Source organism: Quercus robur, chromosome 9, assembly GCF_932294415.1.
Source record: "Quercus robur chromosome 9, dhQueRobu3.1, whole genome shotgun sequence".
NCBI lineage: Eukaryota > Viridiplantae > Streptophyta > Magnoliopsida > Fagales > Fagaceae > Quercus > Quercus robur.
In genome coordinates, this window is record NC_065542.1 from 49,491,492 (window position 1) to 49,512,406 (window position 20,915).

Genomic DNA, 20,915 nt, shown 5'->3' on the forward strand with positions numbered 1-20,915 from the left:
TATTAAATCAAAGTGAAATATTTTTCTTTCATTTATAATGTAGAGAAAGGCGACCCACTTCTCCTTACCTTAACCCACCAGCCCAACCAATAGGACCAAAAGGCCCAATAACTCACTTCTAAACCATTTGGACCCAAATTTCTAAAACCTCTCTCTCTCTCTCTCTCTCTCTCTCTCCTTGCTGCTCACTGCTCAGCCACCATCTCAGGACTCTCTCCTCTCACTTCTCAGTCACCAACTATACTCTCTCTCTCTCTCTCTCTCAACCCATTTTTAAATTCACGTGACCATCCAGCTTTGGTGAGGTAAGTAGAAATTCCATTTCAGTTCATTCATTGGGCTTCATTTTTATCTTTTGTTGATCAATAAAACTCAGTATTAGTCATCAGAAAAAAATAAAAATAATAATAATAATAATCAGTTTACACATCAGGGTCTAAAAATGGTTCATGGGTTGATACTATATTTAGGTTTTTGCTCTAAATTTTTTTTTTTTTTTTTTTTTTTTTTTGGGGGTAGCAGAAAAACCTTGCTAAACCCTCAGAGTCAGGAACAGACATATTTCCAAACATGTTTAGTAGGTTGGCATTTCTGAAGAGGATCAAAGCTCCGAATGGGGGGACATACAATCTTAGGAAAACAGCAACAACAACGACAACAACAACGTTTTCTGCTGTCTTGCCCGAGCAACCCATTGGATTCAGATTCTTTGCTTCCCAAATTGCAAAGAGGACATCATGCTTCAAACCTTGGCCAAAGGTCTTTAACTTTTGCTGCTGTTGTTGTTATTCTTTTTGGGAAAATTAGTTTTTTGATTGGATCTATCAAATCCCATACCAAAAATAATAATAAACATGTTTGCAAATATAATTTTAGCAGGGTGATTATGTGGGGTCCTTTAGAAAAATGTCGAGCACCGCGGGGATTGGCATGGCAAAGAATGAGGAGGGATTGAAGCTGGTGCTAGTAAATGGAGGTTCCCGTGCCCGCAAAATGGTGGGGATTTGGCTTTTTGGGTCTGCTGCATGGGTGTTCAGTATGGTGCTACTTGGTGGTGTTACCAGACTTACACGCTCTGGCCTTTCCATGACTGATTGGAAATTTACTGGTTCCCTCCCTCCCCTATCCGAGGAGGAATGGTTGCGCGAGTTTGACAAATATAAGCAATCCCCTGAGTATAAGCGGTAACTACAAGCACAACCAACATTATCTATATATATGTTTTTGTAAGCATTATACTTTTTTAGCTCAACTTAGAATTTATGTATTTATATGCTCAACCCAATTGTAGCACAATTGGATGAGACCATCTTACATGAAATGTTGGTTAATAGTTCAAAATCTCCCCTTCCCCCCCTCCCCTTGGCCCGAAAATTTTATATATAGAATTTGTAGTCAAAGTCTTCCAGACTCTTTTGAATGCTTGGTTATAGATTTGCAGTACATTGTTAACTACTATTTTATGGGGAAAAAGAAATAAGAAGATACTGTGATCTAAAGGATGATTATTTATTGTTGATTAAGGTTCTAATAATCATATCACTCTGTAGTTCTATCTTTATCTTGGATAATTTCTGTGTATATAGTAATGTTACAATCTTTTGGACCTTTTTTTTTTAATTTTTTTTTTAAGAATTTGGTTGGTAAGTCTTTTGGATTTAGTGATATTTACTTGGTTTTGGACCTTATGCAGTATAAACAAAGGGATGAGTATTGAAGACTTCAAATTTATATATTGGATGGAATACGCACATCGTATGTGGGGAAGGGCACTAGGTGTGATGTTTGCTTTGCCTTTTTCATATTTCCTTCGTAAGGGATACATTACCTTAGGACTTGGACTGAGACTCTCTGCTCTTTTTGCCCTTGGTGCTGGGCAGGGTTTAATTGGCTGGTGGATGGTTAAAAGTGGTTTGGAGGTTAGAATAGCATAATTTTTCTGTCAGCTTGCTTACAAAATTCTTAAAATCGTAAAGTTCCTAAAGATATCCTCTCTCAATAGGAGCCAGCATCTGAATATGCTCAGCCAAGAGTAAGCCCTTACCGTCTTGCAGCTCATCTTACCTCAGCATTTGCAATTTACTGTGGCCTTTTCTGGACTGCTCTTTCTGTTGTTATGCCCGAGCCACCTGCTGAATCAGTAGCTTGGGTTCGTGGAGCGGCCAAAGTAAAGAGACTTGCCCTTCCTGTTGGCATTCTTGTTGCCATCACTGCTGTCTCTGGAGCATTTGTTGCTGGAAATGATGCTGTACGTAACTGTGTTTTATTCTTGTCTTGCTTCTCTTCTTACATGATGAACTACTAGATGGTTTGCTTTGTTTGCAAATTATGATCAAGCTCTTGTACAAAATTTGTCAGGGTCATGCATATAATACTTTTCCAAAGATGGGTGATACATGGATACCAGAAGATGTCCTTGACATGAAACCACTAATTCGAAATTTCTTTGAGAATACCTCAACTGTGCAGGTATTAATTCTCAGCTGAGACTATATTTTAACTTCTTCAACAGTTTGAATTTTGTTGTTTTCTGGATGGTTGCTTCAACTGCTACGTGCTAATGCCATGTTGCCTTTTGAAATTGGGAAAGATTGAAATAAAGAAAAATTAAGAATTGAGAAGAAAATGTTGTGTAAGGTTTTTATTTGTAGAGCAAATGTTGCTGAATGAGAATATTATTAAATCTTTTGCTCCTCTTCTTTAGTTTTTTTCCTGAATATCATCCTTTGAGGAGACATTTTAGGTTTGAGGAAATTTCATGAGAGAGAATAAATTCTTGGAGAAAATACATTGATCCAAAGTTATGAATACCATTTTGTATCAGCCAGGTGGCCAAAATTTTCTGTACTGGCTACCAATTCTGTCTTGCTCAAAATGCTGGTCAGCCCAGTAGTACAATCAACTTGGCTATCTGTGTTCGTTGACAAAGTAATCCAATATCTGTATTTTGAGCTTAGGGTTCAATCACATTATAGCATTCCTTTACCAGCACATATGTGAATACTGGCCAACATTATGGTACAATCAACTTGGCCATCTGTGTTTGTTGACAACATGATTCAATATCTGTATTTTGAGTGTAGGGTTCAATTACAGTTAGCAGTCCTTAACCTGCATATATGTGAATCATTTTTATGTTTTGATATTAAAATCTAATTTGAAATTAAAAATGATAATCCTTTTGTGAGTGAATTAGAACATTTTTTAGTTATCAAAATGCTGGTTTTGTGTTTATGAAAGTACATGTATTATATATACGGTACTCTGAAATTCATGGAAACCAAAATATTTTGTTACAGCACTAGCAAACCAAAATGACCACAAGGCAGTATTTATAACTTTGCATTGATATCTTAAGTGATTTTCTTATGGACTGTATTGAAGCCACAAAATGATGGCCTTGTATGCGGAGTTAATAAGCTTAATAATAGTGCTGTTGTTTGCAGAGTTAATGACTAAACACAAGTATAAATAATTATGTGTTTTGAAATTGTAGAATTTCTGAATCTTATATTGAATAAGCTCCTTCAAGCCTTAATGAAATGCCTTGGTGTTATAATTCATAGGAAAATTTTTGATATGTTGTACTTTTTTATTGACAGCTAGACCACCGAATCCTTGCAACTGCAACCCTAATTTCAATTGGTACTTTATGGTGGTCAACAAGGAAGTTGGATATACACCCTGCAGTTAAATCTTTGATTGGAAGCACCATTGGCATGGCTGCTCTCCAGGTAATTGTTTGCCTATTTTCCTTTCTTACTTTTTTGCTCTCTTTTATCTAGTCATGGTTTACATTTTTCTATCAAAAAAGGATAAAAGAGTTGCAGTTTTCTAAATCCATTTTTTCATGAGTAGGACCATGTGGGGGATTAATGTTATAATAGTAACAGGCTCTTTCAGAATCAGAGTATTAAACATGTTGATAACTCTGTAATAATTACAGGTTACATTAGGGATCTCAACACTTCTGTCATATGTACCTGTTTCACTTGGCACTGCACATCAGGCTGGAGCCTTAACTCTTTTGACATTCATGATCCTACTCAACCACACTGTGCGGAGGCCATCAATGTCCCTTCTCAAATCTCTGCCTCAAGTCGCAAAGACAACCTAGATATTTTTTGGGTACATTTTTTTTCCAATAAGGATTGATGATTATATCAATTGGAAGTAACAATTCTTTTTTCTTTTTTTCTTTTTTTCCTCTTGTTGTATATCAATTTGAGTTTCTAGTTCAGGAGTTCATTTTGTCTTTAGTGGTAATGCATCTAGCCATTGCTAATTTGCAGCCTTATCAAGTAACAACAATACAATTTGTAATCCAAAGTTCAACAGTCATACATATTCCATTTTTCTATAGCATCATGTTTAGGTAACTTCATGAGGATCTTCAGGTTTAGAACTCATCTATAATACAGGTAACTTTAAACAATGCTTGCAGTTAATATCACTAGTGGAATTGAAAAGAGGGAGGTTTTGTTTACTTACAATGGGAAGGGATGTGACTCCCCATCAACTGAGAAAGGGAGGGTTGTTTATAGATTCTATATATTGCGTCGGCTCGGCAAGGGATAAGTTTACCATTATTCGAACCTGGCACGATTTGGCATAGGTATCTTCATTATTGGGCACCAACATGGAAGGGCTTTCCCTGGCATAGGCGCATCTTCATTAATGAGCACAAGAATGGAATGACTTTCCTCTTACAGTATGGCCTCTCCACCATACCAAGCACTGGCATTATGGGTGGGCTTTATCCTCTGTCAGAAAGAGTCTCTCCACCATCACCATACCAAGCCTGGGAGGCTGTCATTGTCGATGTGGTATCTTAGGAGACGGCTTCATGAGACCAACCCCCCACATCTCACAAGATAATTTCAGTTGCTACAAACCCCATACCCAATAGGGTCTACAACAATATAGCATTAAAATCAACAACTAGCCAAAAATCCTAGAAATTATTATTATTATTATTATTATTTTTGATAGGAATTTTTTTTTTATTATTAATTTTTCTTGGAAACTAATATCTTTTCACTAAAAGAACAATAAAATCAATTACTAAAAGACAACCTTTACGGCACTAAACAAAATTCCGAGGGTAGAAATGTAGAATTTATTCATCCCCATCTAAGATAAAATGAAGGAAACAAGGTATTAGCTGCACAAGGAATTCAAAAGGCCCGAGACAATTGGCAAAAATTTGTCTTACCTAAACAATTTATGAAAAAATACTGTATTTTGAAATTAAATTATAAAAAATATACCACTATTTAAATACATGAGTTAAATTCACACCTTCAAAAGCTCATATCATGAGTTCAACTCATGTTTTCAATGTGTATAATGTGTGTAAAAGGAAAATATATTAGAGCACTAGCATCAAGTGTTCTAAAAAAATGCAATTTTGACAATTAAAAGTTATTTTATTTATTTTAATATGCTACTTTACAATACATCTTCTATTTTTTTTACCATTTTATTTTAATTCTTTTTTTATTATTTCTTTTTGGTTTCCCAAGACCCAACAGTCATTAGAGAGAGAGAGAATGAATAAAATATACCCAAAATATTAATAGCACACTTGTCCGTACACTTCTATTATTAGAACACTATTGTAGCAAATGTCAAATTTATTTGGCATTTCACACATCTCATGAAGATGAATTTTTGTGTTTGGTGCACACCTAATACTAGTGTTCTTATTGTTAGCAAATTTAGTTGTAAAATAACACTATACCACTATTTTGGGCGGAAATTTTTTTTTATTAGGTTGGAAAAAAATATTATGTAATCATAGAATATTAAAGGAAAATTTTTATAAGATTACTATAAAACTAGATATGCTTTATTGTACTAATTTTGAGTTGTTTATCTTCTTAAAAAAAGAAAGAAAAAAGATTGAGTTGTTTAGAAGTAACATATTTGTAAAATGAGTGTAACTAAAATGAACATGTTAAGGGTCTATTTAAAATCCGCTTATTTTGCTGAATCTGAAAATTTTTTGCTGAAATTACTATAGATAAAAGTAAAAGTTAGCTGAAATCAGTAAGACTCATGAATAATACCAAAAAGTGCAGTGAGACCCATAAATAGTAGCAAAAATAAGCTGAATAGTAAAATAAGTTGGCTTTTTAATTAGAACCAAACACACACTAAGATAGATGAATGAAAATACACTGAAATACAGGATTTGAAATCAAGTTATTTGTTTAAAGATAAGGGTGATGATCCACATTAATAAAAGATGGGAGAGAGTTATTTGAGATGGTTTATTCATTTTTAGAGGAGAGTAATTAATACACCGATAAAAAAGATTGAGTTAATTTAACTTGAGAAACAAAAAAAAAAGGTAGATGATGATGGCAATAATATTAATAGAAAAAAAATCATATTAATTAAAGAAGTAACAAATGGCATTTTTTTTTTTATGGAATATTAGGTTGAGAAAAAAAATATATAAGTGGTTGATCTTATGATCATCCCTTAGAGACTCCCAAAAATTTTATCGGATGGCTTTCTTGTCTTAATTGGAATTATTGTTACTAAAAAAACAAAACACCTTTGTCCCTTGCCTCTTTAATATATCCAAATATCCAATGATTGGGTTAGCAACGTTGTTCAAAATTGTCACTTCTGTCTCTTGCTTCTAATATATACTAAATGCATTTCTAGACTATATCTTGGATTGATCTTCCCCAAATACAAATAGTAATAAACATTCACAACCATTTTTTTGAGCTCATTCATGTGAAAATATAGTCATATTGATTCTCCCAAAAAAAAATAAATAAATTAGTAGTCAAATTGAAATTGCTCTTGTAACATTCCATAATTCCTGTTTACCCATAATTCTTGTGGATGTCAATGTGTTTAAGTGTTATTGATGATATTTATGCAGTACCTACTACCTAGTCTCAACTTTCAAATATATATAAAACAAAAAAACACTTTGTATGTAAATATTTTGTACACATACCGGACCTTTTTGTAGCTCTGTGGCTTAAATACTTATTGTGAATTTGTGAGAGAATATGTTGTATACCTTATGTAGATTTTAACCCTTTTTTATAAATCCCATTTTGTCAGATAAAAACACAACTCAAACATTGATGAGGAGTAAACTCAAATCTTTCAACCTTTGGCCACCACCACCACCACGGTCAAAAGCAAATCATTAAACGCATGGTCGAAGAAATTAAGATGTTTCTGTCAAAAAAAGAAAAACATAGAAAAGAGAGTTAAATTATTGCTACTTTGATCTGCCTGTTTGCCAATATCATATGATGCTTGTAATCTACAACATTGTTGTAAAATTCCTACTCTATGGTCTCACGAATCTTCAAATTCGTCCAACTCTTTTTGGAGTAGAGTGATTTAAAATAAAATATAAAAAAACAAAAAGGATAGAACAAAGCGTAAATTTTAATTACAATTTTTTTAACTAAGAACAATTAATTTAGCTATGTGGCCTATAGGTCAATGCACTTACATAATTAAATTGAATAAGAGAATATGAAGTATAAGTATATAACATCTAATGAACTGTATTTAAATTTTGTCAAATAGCAAATTTTTATTAGTATTTTATAAAAGAGTTGAAAAAGTAAATTGATTTTCAATTTACTTTATTTGGTGGAGAAGAAAAAAAAGAAAAAAAAATAATCATCTTATCATTATAGCCTTTTTTTTTTTTTTTTTGAGAATCATTTTATCATTATAGCCTAATTAAGGGACAGAAGCTACCACCTCCCACTTTTAATCCTTCCCATAATTCTTTCTACTAATGCTAATGGGAACTTGATTCTGAGTCTTTACCAGGACTAAGGCAAGTGATATTGCATACATATTACATACCACCTTCCATTTCATTTTATTTTTTTAATCTAAAATGAGGTATTATTTAATATTTATGTATAAGAGAGTTTGTACAAAATTAACAGTCCCTGAGAACCCAAATACATTTTGTCCCATACATATAATATATGTAAACAAAAGATGGACAACTATCATATTCCTCTACTCTTGCTGGCTTGCTCTCTTCCCCTTTTTGTAAGTCCATTTGCATAGTTATTACTTATTAGCTTCACAGAGGATGTGACATGGATGGACATTCTAGTCCTTCAACCACACAATTCATGAATCAAAACAGCTATATCCATCCAATAGGTCCTTATTTACTTATACACAACATGTATAATTAAGAATTAATGTTTGTATACACGCATAAGCTACCACCCTATTTTGTCCTCCCAATGGCAATAATCCATTCCAACAATGACACCTTATTAGGCTTATTTACTTGCTTATTTCCTACGTATGTGTTTGAGCAATAGTGCATTCATCGTTTTTTCCGTTTTTAGTTTCATCTTTATTCTTCTTCTTCAGTTCTTCCTACCCTCTCTCTTTATATATATATAGTCGAAGCAACAGAAAAACTAATTCTCTTTCTCCTGTTTCTATTATTAGACTTTAGAGTATTAGTATACAATAGAAAAACAAAAGGAAAAAAAGTCACTATAATAGTATCTTGACCTTATCCACAATCCCACTTTGTTACTTTAAATATAGATGGTAGTTTTAAAAATAAGCCTGATAAAAGAGGAGGTGGAGATGTATTAAGGAATAGTCAAAGAAAATGGATAAAAGGTTTTTCAATTCACATAGGCACTGCCATGAATAATATAGCAAAAATATAGGTTGTTAGATATGGTTTAAAAATAGCTTAGGAGTTAGGATATAAACATATAAATCTAGAAATTAACTCTCAATTTGTCCTCAATTGGCTAACGACATATGGTGTTCTAGCACCAAAACTTTCTATTTTGATTTTGGATTGCAGGATTCTACTTGGCCAATAATGAATCATTCTTCCACATCACATTTTCCATGAAGAATATGGCGTGGTACATGAACTAGCAAAGAGGGGAAATGAGCACCAACGCAATTTCAGAGAATATAATGAATGTCCAAATCTTGTTTATAAAAAATATGTATGTGATATTTTGTAGCTAGGCACTCTTCGCTAGTTCCCAATGAACAATACTTGTTAATAAATAAATCCTCTTTTCTTATAAAAAAAAAATTCAATAAAATAAGTTTAAAGAGTATGAGAACACTAAAAAGCAAAAACCTCATAATATATTTTTTTTAAAACCCAAATAACCTGACAATTCTTTAGCCCACAAATGTCTTCAAGGGTAACAATGCAATTACAACCCCATCCACAAGGACCGTAAACAAAACCAAGCCCAACTATGTTTATTTATTTATTTATATAATGAATGTTGTTATTTATTTATTTATAATATATAAAGTATGTAGGTACTCAAGAATTCTTGGTTTTGGTTTTGGCTTTTTGGCTTGATTGCCTTGCCTTGCCTTGAATTCTTTTTGTCCCACATTGGAAAGATGACTTCCTTCCTTCTACCTTATAAGGCATGAACCAATGAGAAAGAGTACCACTAGTTTGGTTATCCCACATTGGAAAGATGACTTCCCTCCAAACTAGTGGTACCTTTCTCATTGGTTCATGCCTTATAAGGTAGAAGTTAACCAAACTAGTGGTACTCTTTCTCATTGGTTCATGCCTTATAAGGTAGAAGAAGGGAAGTCATCTTTCCAATGTGAGACAAAAAGAATTCAAGGCAAGGCAATCAAGCCAAAAAGCCAAAGCCAAAGTCAATCATATACATTAAGACATCAATTAGTAAATTTTTTATAATAAAATTTAGAATAATTGTAACATTTTCCTTTTACAATGGGAAGGTAGGTTACATTAAGGAGAGCTTTTAAATGGATAGATAAGAATTCGAATGTGTGGGGGGTCAAAAACACCCACAAAGAGAACAGTGATGGGGTAATTGATCTACACAATTAATTTCTAGAAACAAGAAAAAGAAAAATCCACAATGGGAAGACCAAGCAGCAAGATTAAGATTGATAAATGAAGAATCAAGCTTTTATATATGAAGGAATAAAGTTCCCAAGGTGTATAGGAATAATTCAATGACAAAGATTAAGAAAAAAAAATCTCATTACTCTTTCTTTCTCTCTCTAGTTCTTGCTTCTCCCCTCTCTCTCTCTTTATTTTTCTAAACCCCCTTTTGTTGTCCCTCCCCTTCTTTTATAGCCACCTTCCATCTTCTCCTCACCTTCCAGCTGTCCTACCCCTAGCTGGATTTGAGGGATACTTGTCCCATCCATTCTCTACACTATCAATTTTTGATTATGAGGGAGGATTTTTGGGGTACCTCCACTGTTCAAGCCAATCATTCAACATTTAATGTGGCTAACATTAAGTGAGGGATTTCATTAATGCAAAGGTAATTGCTTCATTAGGTTTTGTGTTTTCCATACAGTGTCCCTCGGGGCGAATTTCGAAGGTGATAGATTGAAGTTGAGGAAAGAAGGTGACATTTCCCAGGGTTCCTTGCTACCTTGGGGTGGAGATCCTGCCCATCGACTCAATCATGAGCCTTTGGAAAAGTAGTCACCTCAAATCTCCATGGTTATAAGTATGGTATGGTTAACTTCTTGTTAGGGGAACTTCTCTCTCCGTAATGGCAGTTTGGGCTGGGCTCGCCCTTCAAGAGTACCCCCCTCCTTCTGGCTTGAGCCTTTGGGACTTGCCCAAGTTCTTCCCCCCCCCCCCCCCCCCCCCCCCAATATAGCATTTTCTTTTAAAAAATACAAAAAGACACTACAATTATTTTACTATATTTTTACAGGCGAATGTCACAATGAATATAATAAGCAAATATCAAAAAATAATAAATAAACGTCAAAATTACTTCTTCTTTTTTTGTCGATAACACATCAATTATACAATAAAGAAAAAAAAAAATAGAATCACACCTATTTATACCATAACTTTAATGTGGTAGAATGTGAGTGGTGAAGAGAAAGTTATGGATCCATATAAAAGCAACCGACAACTCATAATTTGCTACATAAATAAAATAATTGTGAAAAATAATGTAGGAAAGGGTTTTCTCCAATAATTGAATTACTTTAATAGTAAAAATAGGGGGCCGTTTGATAATGTTGTTCTAGTAATATTGTTTGTATTTTTTGGAAATACGTGAGTAAAAATTGTGAAAATACATATAATGTTATTTAAAAACTAGAAACATGTGTTTAAATATATGTACTAAACGGGTCCTAGTATTCTTAAAAATACTCGTTTCTTTTTTTTAATTGGCATGCCAAACAGCCCTACAAGATAACATTAAAGAATTTTACTTTCCTTGATACCATCACTTTCCTTGAAGAAGTGTCACACAGTGATTGGGCTTGAAACAGCATGTTACTTATTAAACCTGCAAAATACTTTTCCACAAAGGACCACAACCGTATTCTAGCCAAATACTAATATTGGCACTTTTCAGTTCATAAATCTCTTTATCAATGGTCTCTCACCTTGCCTTGTAAGCAAAGCCCATCTCAACAAGTTGCACATTTACACTGCACAATATGCACGCTTATCGATAAATACCGCTCAAACATCCTCCAACAGATCCCACATCCATTCAGTTTTTTAGAATCTAAGACACAGTCACATACAAACACAGTCCCATGGCAAAAGCTACAAGTCTTATGTTTCAGCTTCAATACTATAACACTCTAGGACTTGCATTACTATCATTATTCTACATCATCTTGACTCTTCAACTCACAGAATCAGCACCGGATTCTGCTCTCATAACACAACTTCCTGGCTTCACTGCCTCTTTTCCTTCTAAACACTTTTCTGGGTATCTTTAAAAACTTTATCTTATATGCTTCTTTTTCGTTTCCCATATTCTGGGAATTCATTATATGTTCCTTATTTTCAGTCTGTGGTTTGGTTTTTGATATTGAAGCTTTGGGTTTTTGGTGGGTTTGTTTTGTTTGTTGAATTTTGAAGGTATGTGACAATTGATGAAAGTCATGGCAAGAATCTCTTTTACTATTTTGTGGTATCTGAAAGGAACCCATCAAAGGATCCGCTCGTTCTTTGGCTTAATGGTGGACCTGGTTGCTCCAGTTTTGACGGTTTCGTATATGAGCATGGTATCATTTCAATATTCATCATAAATTTCAGTTTCTATTTTTGTGTTATTCTATGAAGAATTATACATCAAATGTCCGTTTTAAAGGTATTCAAAATGGATATGTATTTCTAATAGAACAGGACCCCCTCCGTTTCATTTGAAATGAAGAGCGTTTGTATCACGGTTAAATCTTATTTCCATGATCTGACCATGTACCAAGTGTCATGTTTTTTACATAAAGTGGCTTTAGATTTGCAATATTTAATCTAAACCATGAAACGAAGAAAAACCTAGTATGTTCCAAATAGTTTTTATATGGAAAACCATTATTTCTGTGGTAATTTAAGAGGATTAGATTAGATTCTATATGATTTTTAAAGATCAGAAGGGATAAATTTATGTGCATGTTATTGGAACCATTTATGTAAAAGGGAAGGTAGTTGCCAATGAGCTCTGACTCAAATGACACTTTCTTTTCCCATAAGAATTGGTGGAAGCTAAGGTCATACTAGGCGTGTGTGTGTAACTTACCAATCAAGAAAAAAAAAGTAAGGGGCAATTTGTTCATGGCATCCCACAAAAGGGTCATTCAGAAAAGGTGGAACAAACAAAATTGATTGGCAGCGGGATATATATGCTGGAACTGATCAATCCAACAGTTCTTGCGGAGGACATGCTGAACTGGTTTGATAATGTTTTGGGTATTTTCAATGATAAGACCTGGAAAAAGTGGCGTTTCATCTTAAATTAGTTATTCTTTAAGAATCATGTGAAACCCCATGACATTGAGATTGTTCATATGACATTTGAAAGGCGAGTTTGCTTATTACTACATGTTTGATTATAGTTTGTTGAATCACCCAAGATTAACTAAAATCCTACGTTTTTGGATGATCCTGTTTTGGTTCATTACTCTTATGGTTATTATTGAATTATACCAATTACTCCCTTAGAACATAGTAGAATCACAAATTCCATGACACTATCAAATTTACTCATATCTGGGCTCCCTACTATATCTGCTCTTGGGTAGCCATGAATCTGAAACAGAGAGTTCCCTTCTAAAGTTATTTTTATACGCCTTTTGAGTTCTATGTACTGCTTAATTCTTATAAAAATAATTATTTCCTTGAATTTCATTGATTGTAAAGTATCATCTCCACCAAAATTTGCAGGCCCATTCAATTTTGAAGCAGCAAAGACGAAGGGAGGCCTTCCCCAATTACAACTCAATCCCTATAGCTGGTCAAAGGTAGGATTTCTTGAACCAATCCTAAGCTAAAAAGAATAGCATTTTTTACCATAATGTTATGAAATGAATGTGTAATAATTTTGATTAATTGCATTTCCATTTCCCATCTTGATTTTTAATCAAATCATTTATAGTTCTGAGTTTACATTTTAGGTTTCCAACATTATATATCTGGATTCTCCTGCTGGTGTCGGATTTTCATACTCAAAAAATACAACAGATTATAGAACTGGTGACCTAAAGACTGCCTCTGATACACATACATTTCTCCTTAAGGTAATAAGGGAAATAATTTGAAAGCCTGACATACTAATTAAGTGTATAGTTGTTTCTAAAATTTTCAGAATACTAATGTTTCTACATGTTACTTGTGCAAAAAGTGGTTTGAGTTGTACCCAGAGTTCCTCTCCAACCCATTTTTTATTAGTGGAGAATCATATGCTGGAATATATGTGCCAACTCTAGCTTATGAAGTAGTAAAAGGTATTTTTGTTTCTGATATTTGAACTTGCATGTGTGAAATTTAAACTAAGGTGCCTTTTTTAAAAATCTTCACAGGAATTGATGCTGCTGTAACTCCCGTTCTGAACTTCAAGGTGTGTATCTTTAACTAGTCTTTTTGTTAATTTTCAAATTTATGGAAAGCTGTCTGATCTGTAGCCATAGCATGCAGGGTTATATGGTGGGAAATGGAGTTACAGATGAAGTGATTGATGGAAATGCTCTTGTCCCATTTGCACATGGGATGGGTCTGATCTCTGATGACCTATTTGAGGTTGGTGGAGCCTCTTAAATTTGATACAGATTGTGATCCAATTTCATCTAACTTACCTTGAAATAAACTAGGATCAAAATAAATTGCATTGACTAGGGTTTTAAATTCTGATGAAATATTGGCATATTTCTCTCCTTTTTTTTTTTTTTTCAAGCTACATTTGAATTTTTTTGATGTCGGGATTTTAACCTATTTTGTCCTCAACATTATTGCTGTCTGCATAACTAATTTTCATTTTTTTTAACTCTTAAAACAAGTTGAACTTCATATATGCATGACGGTAATTTCATGTGGGACCTTCTTTATTTGTCATGAATCTCCATTGTTCAGTGTGTCATATTCTGTATTAATCTAATTGATAGAACTTATTATTTAATTGGGTGGAAGTTACTTCCAGCTCCTTCAATCAGCTTCGAAGGGAAGCAATTAAATTCAATTTAGTTGGACCATTAAAATCAGTGTTGGCTTATGTACGTTTCTGGGATACAAATTTAATAACAAAAGAAAAATATCTAAATTTATTTTTTTATTTTTGAATTTGCAAATTTGCTATCAGAAGGTACACTTAATTTGGATCGTAAGGCTAAGTTTATAGACCTGCTATAGGTCCCCTTTACTGATCAACAATGCTATATATTGCAGGAGGCAAACAAAGAGTGCAAAGGAAACTACAATGAGCCAGTTAATGAAACTTGTCGGAGCATACTTAACAAAGTTGACGAGGTGATATAACATTTTTCTTCTCTGACAGTTTATGGAAGAACTCGAAATTTGAATTACATGAAAGGGCCCATTCATTTACTCCAACATTCTTATCAATCCCAGGACATAGGAGGTTTAAACATATACGACATTCTAGAACCATGTTTTCATAGCACAGATGCAAGGGACATTACAACTGCTAACATTAGGTTACCATCTAGCTTCCGCCAACTAGGTGAGACTGAGAGGCCTCTAGCTGTGCGGAAAAGGATGTTTGGTCGTGCCTGGCCCTTCAGAGCTCCTGTGAGAGATGGAATTGTTCCAACTTGGCCACAGATCCTCAATGGCAACAATGTTCCATGCACGGTAAGTTGTGAAAATTGCTATATCTCTGATTTTTTTTTCTCCAGCTCAACTAGCACCTCCTTCCCTTATAAGTCTTAGGTGGAAGTTTAGGTTGTGGGTTTAAGACCCATCGGGTGCGTGTGTAACTTACCAGTCAATATATATATATATATATATATGATTATTAGATGCTTCAATTAAGTGTGGCAAAGGAAGGTGAGCTTGGTTATGGAAAAACTTGTTTTGTTGAGGACCAACTTAGCAATCAAATGGTGTTTGAGAATGGGTTCTGGTACCAATTTGACGCAGGATCTTTAAGAAATCAAGCACTATTTTAGGTTTCAACTTCTTGAAGGATTCTAGGATGGGGTTAATGCTTAAGGACTTTGGGATTGTTAGATTATAAAATAAATTAAAAAGAATCTCAATGAATTCTGAAGGAATTTGATAGCTGTTTGTTGGTAGAACAGTGAATTGAAGGAGAAAAAGAAAGGATAAATTCTATGCAATCACACCCTCTAAGTATTAAGAAGGCTTCTGGATTTTTGTATAGGCTATTGCCAGTCCTTTTTCTTGAAACACTAAAGATTCCTAATTAACCAAAAAAAGTATTAATTGAAAGAGCTTCTAAACCAAGTAGGAAACTACTGAAAAAAAAAACTTATGGGTCTCTAGTACAGTTAATCCTGGCATACATAGCTATTACTTGATTACTCACACTATAATTGAACATAATTAAAATTGAAATGGCAACAACCTAACCTAGACTAACAACAAAATACGCCTCTATTCCTTAGACTAGCCAAGTGATTTCCCAAGAGAACTCTCTATTCCTTGAAACATTCCAAATTAACGCTTGAGCATTAGAACCAACTTCTCCTCCCTTATATCTCTTCAAAGTGGGCTGCCAGTGATGCTCCCTAGGACCCCATCATAGGTTGGACTATTGTGAAAAGGTAACAGTATGCATTAAGCTAATAGTGTGAATGAGCTTCAGCCCAATTGACACTTCCTCTCCTTATAAGTTCTAGGGGGAGGGGGAGGTCATGGATTCAAGACCCATTGAGTACATGTGTAACTTACCAATCAATAAACTTTAAGCTAATAGTGTAAGATTAAAGTTGTATTGACAGATAATTTTTGTGGCTAAGATGAAAATGTTGAAATAGATGTTTGGAAAGACATTGAGAAGGTTAACATGAAGCGAACTGGTCTTCATTAATTTATAAATTAATTAACAAAAACTCTTTCTGGTCTTTTTTTGGTTTCTCATTATCAATTTGTTCTCCCAATTGATGACATGGTTGTTTTTTTTTTTTTACTGACTTTTTGTTGATACAGTGATTGCTGGCTTAACTTTTTTCTGGACTCCTATAAACTTACTGGGGTTATCTACAAATAAGTTTCTCTCATTTGAAAATTTGTCTGCAGGATGATGAGGTTGCAACTTCATGGCTGAATGATGTATCAGTTAGAAAAGCTATTCACACTGAAGAGGTATGGTGCTTCAAATATTATTATTTCATTCCAGTCTTTGAACTCTGTAGTATTAATGATCTGTGTTGTTTTAGGGAAACGTACTGGGTAGTTGGGAGTTATGTTCAGACAAAATTGAATATTATCATGATGCTGGGAGCATGATCAAGTACCACAGGAACCTTACTTCCAGGGGGTATCGGGCACTTATATACAGGTGATTTCCAGCTTTTATATTTCTTGATGACTTAAATTCCTGCAAAGAAACTTTCTGTAGCTTTCCGTCATTTGCATTCAGCGTTTCCATTGATTGCAAAGAAAATGGAAGAACATAAATATGGTTTGGATCTATGCTTGTTTCAGTCTAACAATTATTTTAAGATTCTAAAATCTCTTTCTTTTCTTTGGTCTTGCGGTAACTAAACTAATAGAAACAATATCATTACCTTTCTCAGATGAAAGGGGAAAAAATGCAATAGTTTATGGTGGAAATGTGACTGCTTGAAATATTAATTCACTTAATGCTTATGATATCATGCCCTGTTTCTTTCGATTTGATTTACCAGCCTAAACTCTAAAGTTTTTATAAAGAATGTTGCAGTTACTTTTTCATTGACATAAGATTTCAAAACTCTTTTCAAGTGGAAACTTTTCAAGCTCATCTGACTCTTAAGAAACCATAGGGAAAGAGTGAATCTTGGAATTATAATTCTACTCTACATTAGCACAGAGTATACAATAATTTTCCTAGTAAATAATTAAAGAAATTCGGGCTGGACCATGTCTATTTTGAGTGTTGGGCTGGACCAAAATATATAGTAAAGGCTTTATCGTAATTCATTTATCTGTATGCTATGTTTTTTGTTATGCTCCTAGAATCATTTTTGACATACAGCTATCAGCCTATCACATACAAATAAATGATTGCACATATACATATGCATCATGATCAGAATGGTGTTGTGTTCAGAAAAGGCTTGAAGCCAATATTTTAACTTAATTAGTGGATTGATATCAGTTTGATGGTACCATGACGTTCCTTTTTTTTTTTTTTGGGGGGGGGGGGGGGGGGGGGGGGGGGGGGGCCGTTGGACTACAAACATCTCATGTTTAATCCAATAGATATATGCTTGCCATATGTTTCTTGATAGAATACAAGGAAGCTCTCGCAAATTGTTTTGATTATTTTAGAGGTGGTATCTTTTGACTGCACTAGTGGACTGCATAAATCAAAGAGTCTAATTTAGAGAGGTTAATGGTGGATCCATGAGACATTTACTTTAATATGGAATGCATTTTCTGTCCTTTGAACATACTCAGAGATTGCTTGTGTTTATTTGTCCATCTGTTTCCTAGTTGGGATTGGCATTGGGATACCCTATGCAAGGTAGCTTTCCACAATATAGTAAATCCCCCATTACCATCCCTCAGGTATCTAGTAGACTAGTATATCAATCTAGAGGTTTTACAAGTAGACAGGATTGCTTTTAGACTGTCAAGTGATTAGAAGCACTTCTCACTGTTATTTTTCATGATGGATAATTTGCATGCTTTTGAATTATCTTTTTTAAATGGCGTTTTCTTCTCTCATAAGCATGGGATGGAGTGTGAGGGTCTGGGTGGAAAACCAATTGGGCGTATGTGTAACTTACTGATAATATTTGTGTGAGTGTGTGCTTGCTTTCTGATAACTAATGCATTCTTATTAACTTTTCGGCAGTGGTGACCATGATATGTGTGTTCCATTCACTGGAAGTGAAGCATGGACAAGATCAATGGGATATAAAATTGTGGATGAATGGAGGGCTTGGACTTCCAACGGACAAGTTGCTGGGTACTTTCATTACCTTTTTCTGTTTTCTTTTTTCTTTTCCCGATCAAGATTTTTAGAATTTAACACAAAGAGTTTGTTTGATATTTATAAGAATGTCTTTTACTACATTTGCTATGAATGGATGATTTTCTTTCTGCTTCTACACATTTAGGCAATGGTTTTCAATGAATTATTAATTACTAATTACTAATTACATTGCTGAAAAGACCCGCTTGACTCTATTTCTTTTTTCTTTCTTTCTTTTTGTTTTTGGGCTGTTGGTGCAGGTTTACACAAGGGTATGAGAAGAACCTCACCTTTCTAACCATAAAGGTCTGTGTGCAAGATCTTCTGGTTCTATTATGATTTTTTTTTTTCTGGTTATGCACTATGAGTTACATTTGAATTGCTTTTAAATTGGAAGTATTCAATTATCTGTGGCTTTGTTGAATATCATATTTTGTATTGATTGTGTTCATGCAGGGAGCTGGACATACAGTCCCAGAATATAAACCAAGAGAGGCATTAGATTTGTATAGCCGGTTTTTATCTGGAAAACCAATATGAAGGAAATATCAAATATGTTAGTTATAATTGTAATTGAGTGCATGCAACATGAGAGACAGAGAGAGGTGTCTTTCTGATTCCTCTTCCCCTCTTGAGTGTATATGGCAGACTATGGAAGAAACTTGATTATTAATATATAAAGGAGGAGATGATATATTTATAGTGCAAAAAGTTCATAAATTTGGAAAAATACCTTGTATTCACCTTTCATTTTAGATATCTAACACTTGCTCCTTGCATTCTTAACATGGCGTTTTATGCGGCCATTTATACACGTCACACATCAACTTGACAATAAAAGGGGATGCTGGAATAGCAATAGAGGTATCAAAATCCTCTATTCCAATGGGTGAGGCATCCATACAGTGTATAGGAGTAATGGATGGGACACCGGGTTGACACATGGTCATTTTAGGACATGTGTCTAGCCTGCGTTGCTTCAATGTTTTGTGCACCAGAGGAAAGCCAAACCCTATTCCAACATTTGTACACACATGCTCCAATCAATAAGTCTATTGACAACAATTTTCACAACTTTTTTTCACAATTGTTGAGGTGGTAAGTTGTAATTAGTATAAAATAAAAATAATGTTAGTGGTAATTCATTGTAAAAGTGATGTAGCACCAATCATAATTTATCATCTTAACAGATTGTGAAATTTTTGTATCTTAATATTGTCGTGTTCCAATCCCTTCTAAAGTAACAATAGTCTTGCAAAAACCCTAGAGATCTTATGGCAATTGTTATATGGGGACCAATATGATTCTTTTTTGACAATTCACTTGAGTTGCAAATATCTCCTAATGTCTAAGCAATTGCTTCTTCATCAAATTGTAATACAAACTCAAATCAGATAGGACTAGTTCATACAATTGTGATTGATCCATCATTCCAAAGAAACAAGATTAACCTGCATGGCTGCCTCAAATCAATAATACTAATTAATTTAACATGATATATGTGATACAGTTTCTATATGTTCACTTTCCAAAGCATTTGGACACAGTAGAAACACACATTTATATTGTATTGTGTTCTTATTAAAATGTCAAGATTGTTATAATTTCCCAATCACATTTAGATTTTTGTTAATTAATTATGGTCTACCACAAACAGAAAGGCACGTTCTCATGCATAGCAAGGGTTTATGAATATAGTATATATGTATTTATAAGTTATAACTACTAAGTACGCATGAGGGTCGGTTATCATCTCTTATTTGCCTCTTTGTATTTAACTTTAGGAGTATGGTGAGGAATCATTTTCCACCCACATAAATAGTGGATCTTTAACATAAATGTAAATAGTGAGACCATGATCATACGAGAGAAAGAAGTATTGCTTTGCTATGCTGCCAAAATAATGAATAATTTCTCAACTCATCCCAAGTGTGTGTTTAGTGAGTCCATATTTAATTTTTTTTAACCTTATAATAAAATGTAAATATAATAGATTGTGTTCTCTTCCTTTTAGGCAAAATTTTGCAAAATAATATATTTTTAATATTAATTATTTAAAATGAGAGGTTGATGGCACAAGTACCTTCTATCAAAAACGACAGGTCACATGTTTGAGTTCAAGAACTCATCTTTTCAATAAATTAGAGATAAGACTGTCTATCATGATTCATGACTAATGATCCGAGAATCCATATCTTTCATATATTGAAAGAAGATAGTCTATCATGACTAATGAAATTGTGCTAAGTGGAATTTAGAATATTTAAATAAATATAAGTAATTTTAATATCAAATAAAAAATCACAATTTTTATCCAAACTATCTTACATAAACAAATTATGATTAATTACCTATTATTTTCATATAGACCACCACTTTTTTTACATCACTCCCAGTTTGTCACATAAACAGCTAAAGTTATGGTACGTTATGTTGTTTTGATGAAATATAATTGTGTTGATTAAAAAAAAAAAAAAAACACTAAGC

The 20,915-nt window shown here is 33.7% G+C and overlaps 2 protein-coding genes across 3 annotated transcripts; both read left to right on the forward strand.

Moving 5' to 3' along the window:
• Positions 1-129: 129 nt before the first annotated feature.
• LOC126698877 (cytochrome c oxidase assembly protein COX15) lies at positions 130-4,379 on the forward strand. 2 transcript variants are annotated; one of them, XM_050396377.1, is made up of 8 exons: positions 130-305; positions 523-759; positions 877-1,184; positions 1,694-1,919; positions 2,003-2,248; positions 2,359-2,469; positions 3,603-3,734; positions 3,947-4,379. In XM_050396377.1, the coding sequence occupies exons 2-8, from the start codon at positions 571-573 to the stop codon at positions 4,115-4,117; spliced, it is 1,383 nt and encodes a 460-aa protein (XP_050252334.1). In that variant the 5' UTR covers positions 130-305; positions 523-570; the 3' UTR covers positions 4,118-4,379. The 2 variants fall into 2 exon arrangements, with proteins under 2 accessions (XP_050252334.1, XP_050252335.1); XM_050396378.1 differs by having other exon boundaries at positions 132-305; positions 880-1,184.
• A 6,990-nt stretch (positions 4,380-11,369) lies between these two features.
• Positions 11,370-19,158, forward strand: LOC126698880 (serine carboxypeptidase-like 20). Its single transcript, XM_050396380.1, has 14 exons — positions 11,370-11,759; positions 11,912-12,057; positions 13,214-13,290; positions 13,444-13,566; positions 13,671-13,773; positions 13,849-13,886; positions 13,964-14,065; positions 14,708-14,788; positions 14,891-15,133; positions 16,544-16,609; positions 16,684-16,805; positions 18,309-18,422; positions 18,689-18,734; positions 18,885-19,158. The coding sequence occupies exons 1-14, from the start codon at positions 11,581-11,583 to the stop codon at positions 18,966-18,968; spliced, it is 1,524 nt and encodes a 507-aa protein (XP_050252337.1). The 5' UTR covers positions 11,370-11,580; the 3' UTR covers positions 18,969-19,158.
• Positions 19,159-20,915: the final 1,757 nt, after the last annotated feature.

Excerpts from the sequence above, each read along its gene's own strand:
- LOC126698880 (XM_050396380.1), top strand. The coding sequence starts at position 11,581 with ATGGCAAAAGCTACAAGTCTTATGTTTCAGCTTCAATACTATAACACT. Across the intron at positions 13,291-13,443 it reads ATCCCTATAGCTGGTCAAAG|GTTTCCAACATTATATATCT; the intron begins GTAGGATTTCTT and ends TTTACATTTTAG. Across the intron at positions 13,567-13,670 it reads CACATACATTTCTCCTTAAG|TGGTTTGAGTTGTACCCAGA; the intron begins GTAATAAGGGAA and ends TTGTGCAAAAAG.
- LOC126698877 (XM_050396377.1), top strand. The coding sequence starts at position 571 with ATGTTTAGTAGGTTGGCATTTCTGAAGAGGATCAAAGCTCCGAATGGG. Across the intron at positions 1,185-1,693 it reads CAATCCCCTGAGTATAAGCG|TATAAACAAAGGGATGAGTA; the intron begins GTAACTACAAGC and ends GACCTTATGCAG. Across the intron at positions 2,249-2,358 it reads TTGTTGCTGGAAATGATGCT|GGTCATGCATATAATACTTT; the intron begins GTACGTAACTGT and ends AAAATTTGTCAG.